This window comes from Culex pipiens, chromosome 2 (genome assembly GCF_016801865.2).
Source record: "Culex pipiens pallens isolate TS chromosome 2, TS_CPP_V2, whole genome shotgun sequence".
NCBI classification, from domain to species: domain Eukaryota; kingdom Metazoa; phylum Arthropoda; class Insecta; order Diptera; family Culicidae; genus Culex; species Culex pipiens.
The window spans coordinates 119,309,070-119,326,434 of record NC_068938.1 but is presented as its reverse complement, the minus strand read 5'-3'; the positions used below and the strand labels follow the sequence as shown (position 1 = coordinate 119,326,434).

Genomic DNA, 17,365 nt, shown 5'->3' with positions numbered 1-17,365 from the left:
TGTTTGGTAGTCAGCTCAACCGATTTCCATGTGTTATACACTACAATACAACGTTTATCCTGAAACATGCTGTATTTTGCTTTTTTGAGGGGGGGTGAAAATATTTAGGAATTATACTTGTCTCCCTAATTAGCGACTACCGTTCAAATATAATCCTGACATGTGCTAAGCGTATGCAAATTAACCATGCAACATATTTCAACACTCAAAAACCATATGGCAACGCAATTACGACGATGAATAAACAGGATGCACGCGGGAAAACCCTTATCTATGGTGAGCGAAAGCAAGCAACGCAGCAGCAACAGCATCACAGGGACAGGGAAATTGAATTGCGCCAGAACGATTGGCGAGATCCGGTTTACTCCGAGAGACGCGTCATTGCTGTAGAGACTATTTTGGAATGCCGTAGATTTCCGTCGTTCATCCCTTGGGAATGTCACCGTGTCTTCCTAGCGTGTCACGCAACATCCACGTGCGACTCCGGATTTGTCGCGCGACCGTCACAAGCACAGTCAATCCGTCGGATACTGGCATCGCGCGTTTGACCGTACACCTATCGTAAAACAACAGCAACAACTGCGACGTCGAGCATCGTATCTGCTGCTGGCAAGCGTTTAGTAGTGTTTTACGCCTCGTAGGGTGAACATCTCTGCTTCGTTCGTTCGGCGCTAGAAAAAAGTAATCCGGTGTGTGGTGCGGGTGAGGATTCTTGTGGACAGTTCGAAACACCCGCCGCCAGTAAGGATAGGCGTTACGGGACCGACCGTGAAGGACCGTAATTGGGCCACTCTCGTACGATCTGCTGATTACACCTTTGTGAGGTTGTTGTAGAAGGGGTGGCACGCGGAATCCGTGTTTGGAAGAGTTTTGAGAGTTGCGGCGACGGTGGTGGTGATGGTTCGCGCCTCGTTCGTTAATCGGGCGAAATAATCAACCATCTAAATCTGATAACGATTTATTTTTAAGTTTCAAACTGCGGGCTTTAAGTGTGTACACGTGAGCGCGTAAAGGTTTAATTTCCTGCTGTCTCTCTGGCGGGTTTATCTTGGCCCACACATGTGAATATGAAGATTCGATCGCTACGGAAATAATTGCGTGTCGCTTTACAATTATCCCAAGAGCAATTGTGGCAAAGTGGATCCTTATTCAGCACACGAGGAAAATATTGGAAATCTAATCAAGTGAATGATAAGCAGATATAATGTGTACAGACGATGATGAGTTTCTAGGTGAAAAACACAAGCAACTGTTTTTAGTGACCGATGCTGATGGCAGAGTGAAGCTAAAATAAAAGGAGAAAAAAAAATAGGAAAATAAAAGTTCGACGACTTGAAGAGTTAACAATCCAAGTTCAGTGTAAAGTGAAAACAATTTTGTTTAGGAAGAAAAATATTTACAAATCGGTTGTATAACCGACAAAGTCATCTAAGATTTGAGTCCTTGGAGCACTCAGCACATCCAGGGCGATGATGCTGATGAATCAATGCTAGCAGAGTGAATAAAGAACAATCTCGCGCAGGAATCAATTAATCAACTTTGTCATGCGCCGCGGTCTGCTGCATTATATAGAGTTGAAGTGCCAGTAGGAAAATTGCGATAACAGAAGAAAAAATCAACCCAGAAGAAAGGAAAAAAGAGCTGCTGGCGCATTTCGAAAAAAAGCCTCAAATTCTTTCGCAATCAATTTCTATCTATTATATTTGAAGTGGTGTTTATAAAAGATTTTTATATGTGTGTATCAATTTGCTCGGAAACAACTCCCGCAATCTGGATCGGTGGCTATCAGTTTAGTAGCATTAACGAATGTGACATTTTATTAATAAAAAATAAAAAGGTACAATGAGGCCAAATAAATACGATGTAAGTATCTCTCAAACACACACACACACTTATTGCTTCGAGTGCGTACTCATCCGCGTGAAGCCCTCTTTTCTGCAATATTTCTATGAAAACGTTCTTTATTGAAAGTGTGGTAAATAATCCTAGAGAATGAAACGTGTGAGTCGAAAGAAAGTCTGTCCCCGCGCTACGTTTCATTACATTGAAAATACAGACGTTCCCTGCCTGTCAGACCGGGCTTGCTTTGGTTTTTTGCCTAGCGAGCGATGTGTGTTATCGCAACAAGGATACCAACACCAGCAGTATAGGTACCAAAGCAGGCGACGACGACGGCGGCGGCGAAAGTAATTAATACCCTCGATGAAATTTGAATTAAAGCACGAAGAGAAAGAGAGGGTAAATTTATCGAGCGGTGTAAATTCTTTCACAATAGAACGAACCGAAGAATGGTTGGTTCGGGGAGGGAAATAGAAACCACAGTGGGCTGGAAAGGGTGGTTTTGTTTGTTAAATTTGTCCTTCCGGATTTGATGAGCAATTCAAGGGGACTAGGAACGGTTAGGAAACATGTTCTTGGGAAAAATCTTGTAATATCTTGATGATAAACTTAAATTGCTGTTTTATATGCATAAAAAAAGCAGGAGAATCATACTGAAAATGCACAACAGATTACCGTCGGCAAAATAATTCAGCTTATAACGTACAAACTTAGAAATAAATAAATTAACAACAGTGTTAACATTTTACGACATGGATTAAGAATGAATAGTTATTTTTGTTTAATAAGAAATATTTGTATTTTATTTTGATAAACGTATAAATTCAACCTTTTAAAACAAAATTTCGCTATCAAAATTTCATGTTTTTTGTTTGGTAATATGTTCCAGTAGGGTGTAATATGGTTGTATGGAAAAAAATAAATTTGTCCAAATCTAATGAGCACAGCAACTTTTTAGTTCCTTTTGGGGTCCTAAACAACTCCTCAAAGTTTGGTAAGGATTGGTTTAGTCCTCAGTTTAGAAAACATTTTTTTTTGATTTTTATATTTATAAATTTCACGCATCACGCTGTACTTAAACCGGATTCATATTCAAATACTCTGAAAGATGCTCTACAACTTTCCTGAAGAGAGTATGGTGCTAACTTGCTCCTATAAAAAGATATAGCGTGTTCAAAACTCGTCTAAAACGTGTTTTTTGCTCAAATATCACGTTTTAGACGAGTTTTGAGGACGCTGTATCTTCTTTTCGGGGCAAGTTAGCACCATTTTTTCTTCGGGAAAGTTGTAGAGCACCTTCCAGAGCATCCGAATATGAATCCGGTTTTAGTACAGCGTGAAACTTTGATTTTTTAAATAATAAAATTCAAAAAAAATGTTTTTCCCATACAAATTTTTATGGAAAATTTAATCGCTTTGCGCAAAGTGAGGACTAAACCAAACATTCCCAAACTTTGGAGAGTTGTTTAGGACCCCAAAAGGAACTGAAAAAATGCTGTGCTGGAAAATCGATTTTGATATTACACCCTAATGTTCCAGGTCAGTCACGTTTAACTAACAAGATTGAATAGTGTAGCGAAATCAAAACACATAAGTTAAACGTAATTAACCAAAAAAGTACAATTTTCACATTTTGATTTTTTTTTAACGAGAAATAGTTTTTGACTTCAAATTATTTTTAAAGACATTTCTGTAAGCAACCATGCGCACCCCCTTATTTTTGCTTCCCTTATAGATTAACATGGGGGCGCATGCTTAAGATGATTCCATACCATTTATTCCCAAAATTAAAAATTACATTTATTGGCAGGGAATTCACAAAAATTCAATTCGGTCTATTGGACCGTGCTCAGGAAGCCTTTCTACCATACCTTACCGAAATTGAAGCGTTTACAGGCATAAACTTTTAATATGTCGAGTTGTGTTATCAAAACTATCACCATAAAATTGCTAAATTTGAATTGTTGGCATCCATTGAAAAGCTTAATGAACTCATTCAGCTGAAACCATTGATTGGTTGCAATCCAGCCAGATAAGCAAATCTGTCCAACCTAAAATTTGTAATAATCGTTCCAAATTCTTTCTTTCAATCTTATTTATTTTACATTATTTTCATTATTTTTTAACACGTTATAGTTTTCTGGACAGTAAAATATAGCCTACACAGCCTCTCAATGAAAAGTTGTGTCCCAAAAAGGATAAATGTATTGGCGGTGGGAGAGTCTGCCTCGATCTGTCTGCTTGTTGGTAAATGTTTTATCATTTAGAAAATTTATAATATACATCAACAGCAGGCAGCAACATCCGAGAGGAGAAAGATCACGGTATAATAGTAAAATATACTGCAAACGGGTGGAGGTGTTAAATTCCGAGATAACCGAGTTCACCTATCAAAAGTGTCAATGTCGAGAACCGAATTCAAGTCTTTCGACATATCGATTCCACGCCTTTACTGTATCGGCCGTTTGGCAAGTTTATCAATGGGATGAACTGTTTCAATGAACGGATGAACACAATTTAGAATTGGTACGTGTGCGAGTGGTGAGCATGAGCATGAGCATGAGCATGGTTGACTGCCAATGAGCTGCTACTCCGTTATTGACGGATCAGCTGAAGTTAAACAATGAATCAAAAATGATCAGTGGGAGCCAACCATCCGTTCACTGTTTAACCTCTGAAGATCCCTACTTTATTAGTCAATACCGGCGCCCTCCCAAGAAGCCTGCAGTTCAACGAAAGGGAGGAATGTTAGTCCGATAGTTGAAGTTGCAGACTCATCAAGCACACAGTTTTTCGCTATATACTTGTTGATACCGCTTGAGACCGTTGAATCCACAGCATCTCCTTCAAGCATCACGTGATTAATATTTTTTTGGGTTAGTAGGATAAGGTATTGGCTTTTCGATGCCTCCCGAGCTACGACGCTATGGGGAGGACTTTCATAACAGACCCGTCGGCGAGCCTTCCGAGCAACGATGCTATGGGAATGCTTTCTGGTTAGCACACAAAATCACTCACACACACTCATTTTGCTCCACTATTAATTAATCTAAAATGTCAGTGCGTCTTTCGATCATTATATAGAAATGGCTTTTTCACCATAAAAAATAAAACCTTATTCGAAAAAATATACACAATTTACCCGACGCCGTGCCTTCCGATCAACGATGATATAGGAAGGGCTTTAAAAATCACAAAACAATTAATTAAGATCACAAAAAACACCAATTACTCAACGAAAATTACGCTCAAAACACAAACTATTCAGTAAGTCATGCTATTATTCGATTACCTCAATCACTCACCCCATACAAATAGCGACACAAAAGCACACCAAAAAATTAACCTGAATAATCACGACTTCGCGTCCCCACTTCCAGCGCACCAATGATGCTATTATTCGATTACCACAATCACTCGCCCCACACAAATAGCGACACAAAAGCACACCAAAAAATTAACCTGAATAATCACGACTTCGCGTCCCCACTTCCAGCGCACCAATGATGCTATTATTCGATTACCACAATCACTCACCCCACACAAATAGCGACACAAAAGCACACCACAAAATTAACCTGAATAATCACGACTTCGCGTCCCCACTTCCAGCGCACCAATGATGCTATTATTCGATTACCACAATCACTCGCCCCACACAAATAGCGACACAAAAGCACACCAAAAAATTAACCTGAATAATCACGACTTCGCGTCCCCACTTCCAGCGCACCAAATCACAATTTAGAATTGGTACGTGTGCGAGTGGTTTATAAATACTATCATTTCCATTCAATTTGGTTCATTTATTTTCTCGACCGCCCTTTAAAGTTGAACCAAAAATCATTTTTAGAAATAAAACCCTTTAGAACAAATGTGTAACTCAACTGTATCCCCGTTTAGAAATCAAACAGTTTTCTTAATGAGTTGAATTGCTTTAAATGTTTATTAACGTTTCTTGTTGTTGATTGATTTGATTGGTATGTAATTCATTATCTTGTAACTCGTTAACACTTTGCTATTCCGGCTATTCCGAAACATTTTAACCCCACCGCGTTGCCTCGGTATCATTCTGAATAGACACTTTATTGCTCCGATGGTAGTTATGATGTGATGTGCCCTCACACCGCATAGGTTTGCATGAACCAGCGTTGCTTTCACTCCTTGTCATTTATTTTTTATATTACGTATAGCTCTCTTCCTAGAGGGTAAGCGATCTGTGCGGTGGGTATAAATAAACAATGTTTTTAGCAGCAGCAGCACCGAGGGTAGCACACAACTTCCAATTATTGCCCATAGTCAGTCTGGGACGGATATGATTTTTATTCGGTCGGTCGAATAACGGAAGGAGAAGAGTCTGTCCCTTTTTTGTTGTTGCCGTTTCTGCTCACGGCCTATAAGGGGGTAACATGCACCACGTGCTCCGTGATTTTTTTTTTCATTTGGTCTATTACATCGCACCCGAATTCACCCGCGGAGTGGTAGGTGCATGTCTAGTGGCGCAATTGTTCTGTTTGGATTTAGTTCCTCTGCACTCAGGATAGGGTGAGTCAGATAGTTCACACTTCACACTGACGGATCATTAGTAATGGGGCGAGTTGTGATTTTAATCCGACGAGTCTTGAATGATTTAGAAGGGAACAAAACAAATTGCTAGTCCTGTTTTGTCGCGTCACGACTTGGTGAAACAAAGTTGTTTGTTTTTTTAGCGTGTTGTTGTGATGTGTGTTACCCAACAGAAACTCAAAATTCGTGAAAATTATTTCGTTGATTTTTTTTTAATTTGACCAATAAGGCCGTTGCAAATATTTTTCAAAGTTTATGTCACCTCCCTTGGAGGGCCTCGTGGCGCGGTGGTTAGCGGCTTCGGCTGCCAATCTCTAAGTTGCTATGAGGCGCGGGTTGGATTCCCGCCTTATCCTCCTGGCCTTCTATCGGATGGGGAAGTAAAACATCGGTCCATTTGCGTAAAAGAGGTTTTTGGTGACTCACCACACATAACCTTCGGACGCCTAGAAATGAACAGAAACTTGCAACAGAGCCCACAAAAGACCCGGGGGTCGTTAAAGTGGATTGCTTTGTTTTTTTTATGTCACCTCCCCCCTTCAAAATTGGTCCGAAAAATCAGGGGGCAAAAAAATATTTTTTCAAAAAAAATATCAAAATTTCAATGGAAATAGAAGTCTAACCAACTGAGAACAATCTCAATCGCCTTTTTCTGCATTGATAGTCATATTTAACATGTTTGAACTCGTTTAAAAATATTGTGAACGTTTATGAAATTACAATGTACAGCATCGCAAAAACTTTTTTTTCTCGCAAAAATAAAATTTTCGTCAGTACTTAGAAATTTTGGAAATCAATGATTGCAAAACAACTGGACAGATGTACACTGAAATAAAAAAAAAGTACCAAATTCCTAAATTCTAGGAATTTTGCCTCCTTTTCTTATTAAGTAATCCAAAAAACCCAATTACTTAATAAGGAAAGGAGCCAAAATTCCTAGAATTTAGGAATTTGGTACTTTTTTTTATTTTAGTGTATGATGCATTTTAAAACGCTTATTTCATGCAAATGTTAACACCGTGGCCTATAATTTCAATTTTTAACTTTTTTTTATTTTTTGATCACGACTTTGATCAGAGTCGAGGGACATAAACTTCTAAAAATAATTGCAACGGCCTAATTAAATTTTTTAATCGGATTAAAAAAAAACATATTTTTCTCGTTGTCTAATTTTTGATTGTCGAGCTTCAAGTATGACCCCCAATCTATGCTAAAGTAATTTAAAATTTGTATATCCAAGATGGCGGCCAGAATGAAATATGATGTTAAAATTCTAATAATCGAGTCTGGACTGTACTGCCCACCATTGAAAAAACGGCTAATATCCACTTTTGGCAAAAACGAGATATTAGCACCAGGTGGTAGAGGATGTTCCAACGCATCTACTGGAACTTGAATTTTACTGAAATAGTGTTTAGACTTGGCTGCCGATGTGAAAAACCAAACGGCTAATATGCCACTCTTATGGGAAATTGCCTTGACGGAGATTTGGTGACAAACACTAAAACGCGTTTTTCTCGGAATACTTGATTTGGCATAATAGCCGAATTTTCAATTATGAGCAGTGTATATCATCTTGATATTCAACGATTACTTTAGCTAAATGTTTTGAGCATGGTTTTCCCGCCCCTGTGGATCAATCGGACCGCGCACTGGACTCCAATCCAGAGGTCGCCGGTTTGAATCCCGCGGCGGGCGCTCTAAAATTCTTTGTGTAAATATGGGTATTCGGCGCCGTCGCTCCGTGCCATACTTTCATACACTTAGGAGCCCAGGGCGGCGAAGTCCTTGTAGATAAAAAAGGAAGACACTAGTGGTTGGTACTAGCAATGGTGGCCGACAGCTATAAAGTCAACTTCGTTTTTTTGTTCCTGTAAAAAATCAGTATGACGATATGATTATTTTCCAGTTCACATTCCAAATCAATACAAGCATTCCGATTATCATTGTTATGGTGCCAATCGGCATGTGTAAAAACGTTTATCTGATTTAGACATTTTCCATGTTTACTACAGCCATTGGAAGATAAGAACCTGATTGCATTTTTTTCTGCACTTTGTGATAATTGCTGGGAATAAATTTCTGTCCTCTTAATTTGACTCAAATGATTGTTATGGGCCTTGACAAAACGCCAACACTGCTTTTGGGGTTAGGAGAACCTTAGGCCCCGTGGACTCGAAAATTGTGAGTTTGCAATTACGTGACGGACGGAAGAAAATTTCCCGTAGACTCGTTGTGTTAGGTCAGGTTTGTGCAATAAAATTAAAATGAAAATGAAGGGAGAAAAAAAGTCCCATGCACTTGCACCAGTTCCCTCGCAACAAACGTCATCCGGCCTGGCAAGGACCAGTGCCAGTTGGCCAGGGCGCGGGAATTCGCTACGACCAGAACTAATGAAATATTTTGCACGGCATTGAATAAGCCGTGCCCCAAAGCTCGTCGAGTACGGCGTCTTTTGAGTGGTCTCTCTCTCTTTCTCACTCTTATCAGGGGACATAATGAGTATGACAAATCGGTTGATAAGTTGAAACAAAATCCGGTTGCTGGAGACATGCATGTGAGCACTTGGCTCCAGCTTAACCTTTTTATTAAGCGCCCAGGCAGCGTGCGCTTAGAGCTCGTTGTTGAAGGGAAGTTTCGAGGCAAGGCGGACAACTTTGGAGAGCTACCGTTTATTTATATTGGCAGTTTGACCAGCTTCAAGTTTTATTGATGGTTGCCGCAAAGCAAAACATTTCATGCTTTATCTAGTGTATGTGTGTCTCCTATGATGATACCAAACGAATGGATTAAAGTTAAATTACTTTCAAACACATACTAAGTACTCTTTAAACCCTTTAAAATCCCATAAAATAAAATCCTTCAACCATCCTAATCTTGCAAGCAAAATAGTACGGTTTATTTTTCTTCAGCACATTGTGGTCATTGTTAAGTTTACGTTTTTACGAAACCATTGTGTTTGTTGTTCCTCCAATTCGTTTTACGACTTTGCATTGAGCGCAGAACGCGATGCTCATGACGAGGAGGAAATGTGAAATGTCGCTCTGAAGCTGCAGCTTCGCGTTTGATCTCACCGTTGTTCTCACACACGTGAGGGAATGTTAGTGGTGCGACAGTTCTGTCTGCTGGCCTAAAAAAGGTTAGCGATGGATGTATCTAAGCTGTTCCAAGATTGCAGTGAGAAGTGTGTTCGTGCGTATTTAAATTCGAACTTTATAGTTTACTAGTCTAAATTAGTCACGAAGTCATTGTGGGGTGAATAAGGCTTTCTAGGCCTAGTGAAAAAAATATAATTTAACCCAAAAATGACGAACTTCTCGTCACAGTGTCCTGATGCAAACAATGATCGAGCTCGAGCTGTCACAGCCCTGCGAAGTATGTTGGCTGACATATCGGGCGGTCAGTAAAAAAAACCAGCTAGAAGTCGCCTGACAAAAAACTTTTGCTAGAAAGAGACAGGAAACCTGATGCAAACAAACGTCCAGCTGTAATATAAACATACTTTGAATGTGTTGGTAAATTTCTGACTAGAAAGCCTTATACAGGCCAAAATAAGATTTTTTTTCTCGTAATTTCTGAAGAATCAAAACAGTTAAAATTAAGCTGATTACACTTATCCCTGGTGGACAAAATCGAGTGGTTGGTTGCCAGCTACAATACCGAATGAATGCTCTCAATATTACACCACCGGCATATTGGCCACTGTCTTGGGTAACACATTCCCAGATCACTTGGGAGAATAATTGGGGTCACATTTGAGATTGACGACCTCAAATAAGACAACGAAATAAAATGGTTACGTGGTCATCTTGTAGATTTTTTGCGAGGAATTCGAACAGTCGAGTCTGAGCTGTATTAAGAAATGATCTTAGATAATTTAACAAACTTATTTCCGAGTCCTAGTAAAAATGCTAACCTTTTGAAAATATAAATAATTTTCAACCTATAATCGAGGGGAAAGTACTACTAATTTTTCAAACCCGATTATGAGACCCGAATATGAACAGAATTAAACAAATTCGGACAAAGTTTGTTCAGCCAAACATAAGTTCATTTGTCAAGTGAATTTATTGTCTTAAATGTAACTTATACTGCATATAACCATTTGCATGTACTTTTTACATGTATAATAATGATAAGTTGTGACTTTAAGCTTTTCAGAATATGTTTTACAATTAGTGCTCAAAAGAGTTATAAAAGCCACATCAGTTTATTATCTAACAGAGATAATTAAAACCCTCCAAACCGCATACCGACACTTGTCAACGTGCCATGTAGTCTTACAAGAACCACATGGAATGCACCGGCTCCAGATACGTATCGTGTGTATGATTTATATGTTAGGGGAAATATACCCATTTTAATCACTCTAAGCCGTTCGACCAATTCTCATCACTTTTGCGCTTTTCCGCTATTAAATCAACATTTTCAGATGTATCATCAATGGAGAGTTGCTTGCTCACTCTTATTTGAGCTATTTATTACTTTGGAACAGTCAAAAACACTTTATGAAAACTGTAATTCATGATCAAAGTGCTGATAGGCCGATAATAGAAATAGGCTGAGAAAGGGTATAGTTCCCCTACCAAGTTGCTCCCACGCGCTTTACAAAGCATACAGTTATCAATCAGCAGCAGCGCGGTCCAACCTCAACTCAACGAGATTCTTAATAAGCCCGCCAATCAGAGCTGTGTGTAGCTGCAGCGCAGTCCAATTTCCAAATTCCAAAAACAAACGCCTAAAACCGGATCCCCGAGCTTTACGTCAATCATTTTTACACCTTGAATTTTCACGCGGCGTTGTCGTTGGCCGCGCATGGCCAGCAGTTTCCGAAAGGGCGGGAGACAATGCTCGCACGTAAAAGACGTGAACAAATCGAAAAGTATCAAATATCATAATCTCTGCTGCCTTTCATAAAAAAGCACCGCTGTGTTCATTCATAAATTATTTATTACAAACTTTGGTGGTTGCATTTCATTGGTTTTTTGGTTTTGAGGCGCATCTCTTTCTCTCCTTGCGTTGCCTTCTTCAGCAGCAGCAGCAACAGTGTTGCACAGTGAAAAAAATTATCCAACTTTACACTGAAATAACGGAAATGTACCTCACTTTGTCAGCGTGGATGTAAACATACTGCTGTCACTTTAAAACTCCCAGTTAAAAGGGGAAGGTATAAAGTTGAGCTGTTTTGAGTGTAAGTTGGTCGGATAAGCCAAAGTTTCACAAATTTCTTACGGAGTACTAACACAATTTTTGATTTGGAGTCCCCTTTTTAACTGTGCACACTCAGGTGAAGGTGGCGGGCTGTTTTAACGCTTCAATGAGTGACTGCTATAAACCCATGACATATCGAAGAGTCCCTGATGGGTGCCGTTGTACTGCGCCGGCCACTGCGGCTGCCGATGAATGAATGCTCGTGTTTATTTTCGTATTGTGTCGGATTAAGTTTCATACCCTCAAAAAAAAGCTCATGGGCACTGCCGTGTGGCACGTTGAGGTCCTTTTTTTGTAGTAAAGAGCGACTCGTGGCGGCGACAACCAGTTTGTTCGAAAATCTGGAGCTTGTTGTTCAGCGCTCTGGCTCTTGTGCTCTATAGGTTTGTTAACGAAATTAATAAAAACGTACCGCGCAGGTGGCACCCTGCTGGGACTGCATGTGACTTTATTTCACATGTATTTTCGTTTTTGGGAAATACAACAAAGCTTGATGATGATAAGACAACCTCGTAAACACCCACTCTAGAGTGTGGTCGAACTCGTGGAGCATTGAATTACCCAATTATTTATTCTACAATACCAATAAAATTAGTGAAATTATTGATCCCAAACACCATTCCTAACATTTTAAATCACAATTAACTGCGTGTTTTGGTTCATACTTTTTGTTGCAATCAAAATTTATGACACGTTGCTTTATCAGATGATTCTGATAGCGCCCACCCCAAGGGAATAATAAATTTTTCATTCATCGGTTCCCAAGCAGCGAGTTATCTGGAGAGTTCGAAGGTGTTGGTTAGCACATTAGAAAATGTCCGACTGACCGGTGCGAATTGATTACCAATTGATATCACCTAGATTTGGATTACCATTGAATACATTCTCCTTATTGCAAGATCTCAGGTGTATTTGTTAGTTCGAAAAAATGAACCCTTTCACATTTTTTTTTATATTTTCACAAAAAATACTCCAAATATTCTCAAAAGTATAATTGTCAATCTTCACTATCTCAATAGCTCCTAGCTCCGAAAAGCCCCTTTCTGGACGTTCTCTCTGATTCCATTTAGTCCAAAAATACGTTCCTTTTGTTTTTAAACATTTTACCCTGATTTTCTTCCATAGCTGGGCTTTAAAAAAAATATTTCATTTTCAATCATTCTGTAAAACATTTTTTCTCATTCTCGATATAAACAGCTAGAAGTCAATTGCAGTTAAATTTAAAAATCAATGCTAGTTATTCTTTGAAAATCGAGATTTCAGGCCTACTATGTCGAACTTGTGGCTGGGCAGGAAGAAAGCACCTGCACACACGACCATATAGCTCGTTGACCGTGGCCACTTTACCACCAGTTTAGTATCATCCTCGGGCTGCATGGGACGGCTGGGAAAGGTATATCATGTAACAAAACGAAATATATCGATTTCTTATGAAAGCATACCCCGCATCTAAAATGCAACTTGATTGTCCGGTTGAATTTGATCGGGGACATGCCGTTGGAAAGTAAATAGATAATAGTGACCGAGGATAAATAACACTGACATGGGGGGTACATCGTAGAGGCCTCCTGCAACAACACGGCTACATGACGGTTTCGTTTTGGTGTTGGATCACTACCGAGAAAAAAGATCTATATCTGCATTTTTATATCTATCTTTCTTTCTTACCTTGGCTGCTTGGTCAACTCATCACAAGCCTACTGTGGCGTGGTGTACCTACTATTGGTGATACGATATGTCCGGATGCACCTCTTTAGTTTTGGTTACGCTTTCGTCTTTCGGTCATAGTAGGCGCTTGTCTTCGGTTGCACCTTGCACAGTCTCGTGATGAGCTCAATCTTGTGGACTATCTGTATATTTTGCCAACAGGTTGAAATTATAGATTTTGAAGAATGTAAGCAAATTTTTAACCTTTTTTCAATTATTTATACAGAATAGAAATCTATTTTATTGATGGATTACACAACTCTAAATTTTGTAAATATTTTGTAAATTTGTCTGTAGTAATTTGTTCAGTTTTTATAAGGTATAGATTTGGACACGCTCCAATCGACAGAATTAAATTTCAGTGAAATCAATGCAACGAAATAAAATTATAAATTTTGGGTATACATGCTTTGGATTCATCACAAGTCACCTTGCGCTTCCATTTATAAACAACCATGCGCACCCCTCCTAGTCTGCCTGTGTGGGTCAATCGGACCGCGCACTGGACTCACACTGGTCGCCGGTTTAAATCCCGAGGCAGACGCAAAAATTCTAAGTGTGCCCTCTCCCCGTGCCATACCTTCACACTTAGGAACCCGGGAAGCGGAGTCTTGTCGCAAAAACAACGACACACGCCCTTGGATTCGTTGACGAAACCGCAAGGTTTAAGAGGGCCACATTATAAGGTGTTACGTCGATTCCGTTTTTTATGCGCACCCCTTAGATAAATGTGGTTCCATACCATTTATATCCAAAATTCACAATTTAATTTTTTAGCAGGAACTACACCTTGTCTTTGACGAAACTAACGCGTTTATTTACATCAACTTCAAAAATGTTGAGTTGTGTTGCCCCAATAGCATTATCCATTTTTGCGAGATTGAAGTTAAGTCATCTATGTTATTTGACTATGGAGATATATTTCTCTTAGTTTTCAAGTGAGAAAATGAGTAAAATGTAGCTCTGAAATCGGATTCAACCATAACTAATGATTTCCTTCCCTGTTATCTTTTTGTATACTTTTTTGCAACACCAACATCGTTTGAAGGTTAAAATGGCATAACGAAAATTTTCATTTTACTTTAGAAAATTGGATTAAAAGAAACACAATTATATTTAATTTATTTAAAGTTATTCTATTCTCTTTTAATTGCTTAGCAGTGCAAACAAATCCACAGAAAGCGAATCTCTTCAGCTCCTGATGTGGCCTTTTTAATAAAATGTAACACAACTAATCATTGCTACAAACAGGTGGTAATGTATCTCGCACTTGTACATTTCAAACAGATAGCGATCTTTTTGACAACCAGATATGCTGTACGGCATCAGATTCCGTTCCATTCAAACATGGCTAGAAAGTATTCGCCAAGCGTGCTCTGTAGCCGTGTGTGCCCTTACGCTGCCTGCTGGTCAATGTTATGTTTACTTTGCACTAATTATGTGACCCTTATTGCTCAGCCTCGGACGCTGCCGTGTGTGGCTCGTAAAGTATTTTATGAACCCGACTTCCCAACACTGCTGAGACTGCCATGTACGACATCACCGCACAACTCTCGTTGAAACACGAGCATTGCCTGTACTCTCCTTACAAACACACACACACACACACACACACACACACACACACTTTGGTGGCACTACACTCTGATGCAATATGTATGCGGTTTGGGTTGGCAAGAGGCTGGCTAGGAACCAGTTTTGATCGACACATTGAAAAGTAGTTAAATAGTGGGTAAAATATTTGCACTTTTTATTTTAACCTTAATCAGACATTAGTGAGAACATAACACATCAGAGAGGGGTTGGAGTGCTATCCCAACAGATTTTGAGCTTAACCGGCTCATAGGGGCAGGTTCAGAGGTCACTGCTGATTAACGCTATCAGATTTCCTGCTCTTTTGCTCTGTCTAGCTTACATATCACCGTATCGCGTATCACGCGATGGGGAGCATCAGCCCCATTGCCACCACTATCACAAAACACGTTGAAAATCACATGTGCAATTGCACGTTGTCAGCGCGTTCAAATTTGTTGTACTGAATTTATTGTACACTTTTTCCCTGTAAACATCATCAAGCAGGGTGGAACAACAGGAGTAAGGTTGATATTGACATTAGTTCTAGATTAAGATTGAAAGTTTACTAAACAGAGTGATTTTTTTTGCAATCAAGTCACTAGTTCTTGGTCAAGTTCAATCTGAACTGTTCTGAGCTAACCAACAGTTATGGTAATGCAACTTTGCAACTTGTTTTTGAAGAAAACAAGTTGTTTGTTATTGTTTGTTATCAACTATTTTTTCACTATTACAAACTTCTTCTTTAAAAAAACTGCTCAACCACAGGTATCTAACCACTACATTATTGCAAAACAGTAAATGTGAGACTTACTCACAAACCACATGCAGACGGCGGGTTAATATCGAAATCGTTTTTTTTTTATTCTTTTCTGCTACCCTTCAAGATGAACTAACCGACTTGCTTTTTCTCCTTTTCATTAACAGGTTACCACAGCTTACCGTCTATGCCGAGATTTTGTGCCTCCTGATGGTGAGTTATGTTTGCAAGCTTCTGGTCCATTTGCGGTGAACTATTTCTTTCGACTATGGAAGTAACGACTGTAAAATACTCTTTTCGTGGTTTAGAGGCTACGCAAGACTAAGAACACTGTCCATTTTTGAAAAACGGCTATTATACGTTATGCACAAAATCGAGATTTTCAAAGGATGGTCCAATGCAAATTCTGAACATTGAACTTCACTAAATAAATGTTTAGTTGTGGCGAAAAATCAAACGAATAATGGTAAATTTCGCCTTCAAAAAAATTTGGTCACAAAAACAATAAGGGTTTTTTCCTTTTCGCAAAAAAAACATTTGGCATAATAGCCGAATTTTGAAGTACGTGCAATACAGGAGCATGGATTGAAAATTAAACATTGTAGTTTTTTGGTGCAAAAACAGGGAATTTTACTCGTATTTTGGGCAAGTTAATAATTTGGTCCTATTTTCATACAATTAGTAGAATCACGCTTTATAAAAAAAAATGAGCATTTTATCTCTAGGTATCGGTTGGAAAGCATTTTTGAAGATGTAATCGAACGATGGAACCTCATGCTTTTTCACATAATGTTTTACAAGATTTTTTGGATCTACCTAAATCATTAAAATTTAAAAAAAATATTTGCTTTGAATTTACTCAATATCAAAAAAATCGTCGCAACTCTCAAGTCATCACGAAAGCGCGTACGCGTAGCATTGTGTGCGAGGTCACACAGCAAAGACAATGGCAGAGAGCTTCATTCCGCCGAAAAATTTGTATTCAAATCAGGCCCGTAAACTAGTAATGGAACGCTTTCGTTCAATTTCTAGGCAAAGACCAAGAGTAGCAGGAAAAAGGCTACCGTCTGGTAGGCTGACTGGTACTCAGATTCAAAACAGTCGTGAATCACAGCAAAATCACATTGTCTGTTAGCCGAGCCGACTATCGAGCTGATTAGGTCATGAGCTGTATAGTGAGAGATACTCTATACTGAACGATGGAGGCATGCTTGTCCTATTGTTACAAGTTTGAGAAACAAAACAATTTGAGGATACACTGACTAACAGCTTATTTTTTAGAAGCTTAAGATATGAGACAAATATGTGATTCTCAGTAAAGCTTTGGGATCAGTAGTATACTGTAAATGCAAATTCAAAATCAAGTCCAAGTTCTTCTGGGTTGATGAAGGTTCATAGGAATATGGTTGTACACAGCAAGATTCTGAAATATCATAAGTCTTTTAGGGATGATTGCATCTTATTAGTCCTACAGTACTATTTCGCTTGAGATGGAAATTTTAAATAGTGAGCCAGTCAGCAAGAATGTGACTCTGAAATTCGTCTTGAATCGGCTTTATTTGCCGCCAACAAGCATTTCATCACGGCTCCCGGCACAAGTCAATTGCGACTGGACTGCTGCCGTGGCTGTTAGGCCCTGATTACATGGTTCGCAGTCAAACGCCGTTTACCAAAGGCACTCAGTATGACAGGCGCCAGATACTAATTACA

At 39.1% G+C, this 17,365-nt stretch overlaps 1 protein-coding gene across 1 annotated transcript in view; it reads left to right on the top strand.

Moving 5' to 3' along the window:
* Positions 1-635: 635 nt before the first annotated feature.
* LOC120423149 (uncharacterized) overlaps positions 636-17,365 on the top strand; it is a 70,125-nt gene continuing 53,395 nt past the window's right edge. The window contains exons 1-2 of the mRNA XM_039586830.2: positions 636-1,863; positions 15,823-15,868. Coding sequence (XP_039442764.1) covers positions 1,862-1,863; positions 15,823-15,868 — 48 coding nt within the window. The 5' untranslated portion in view covers positions 636-1,861. The remainder of the gene's footprint in view (positions 1,864-15,822; positions 15,869-17,365) is intronic.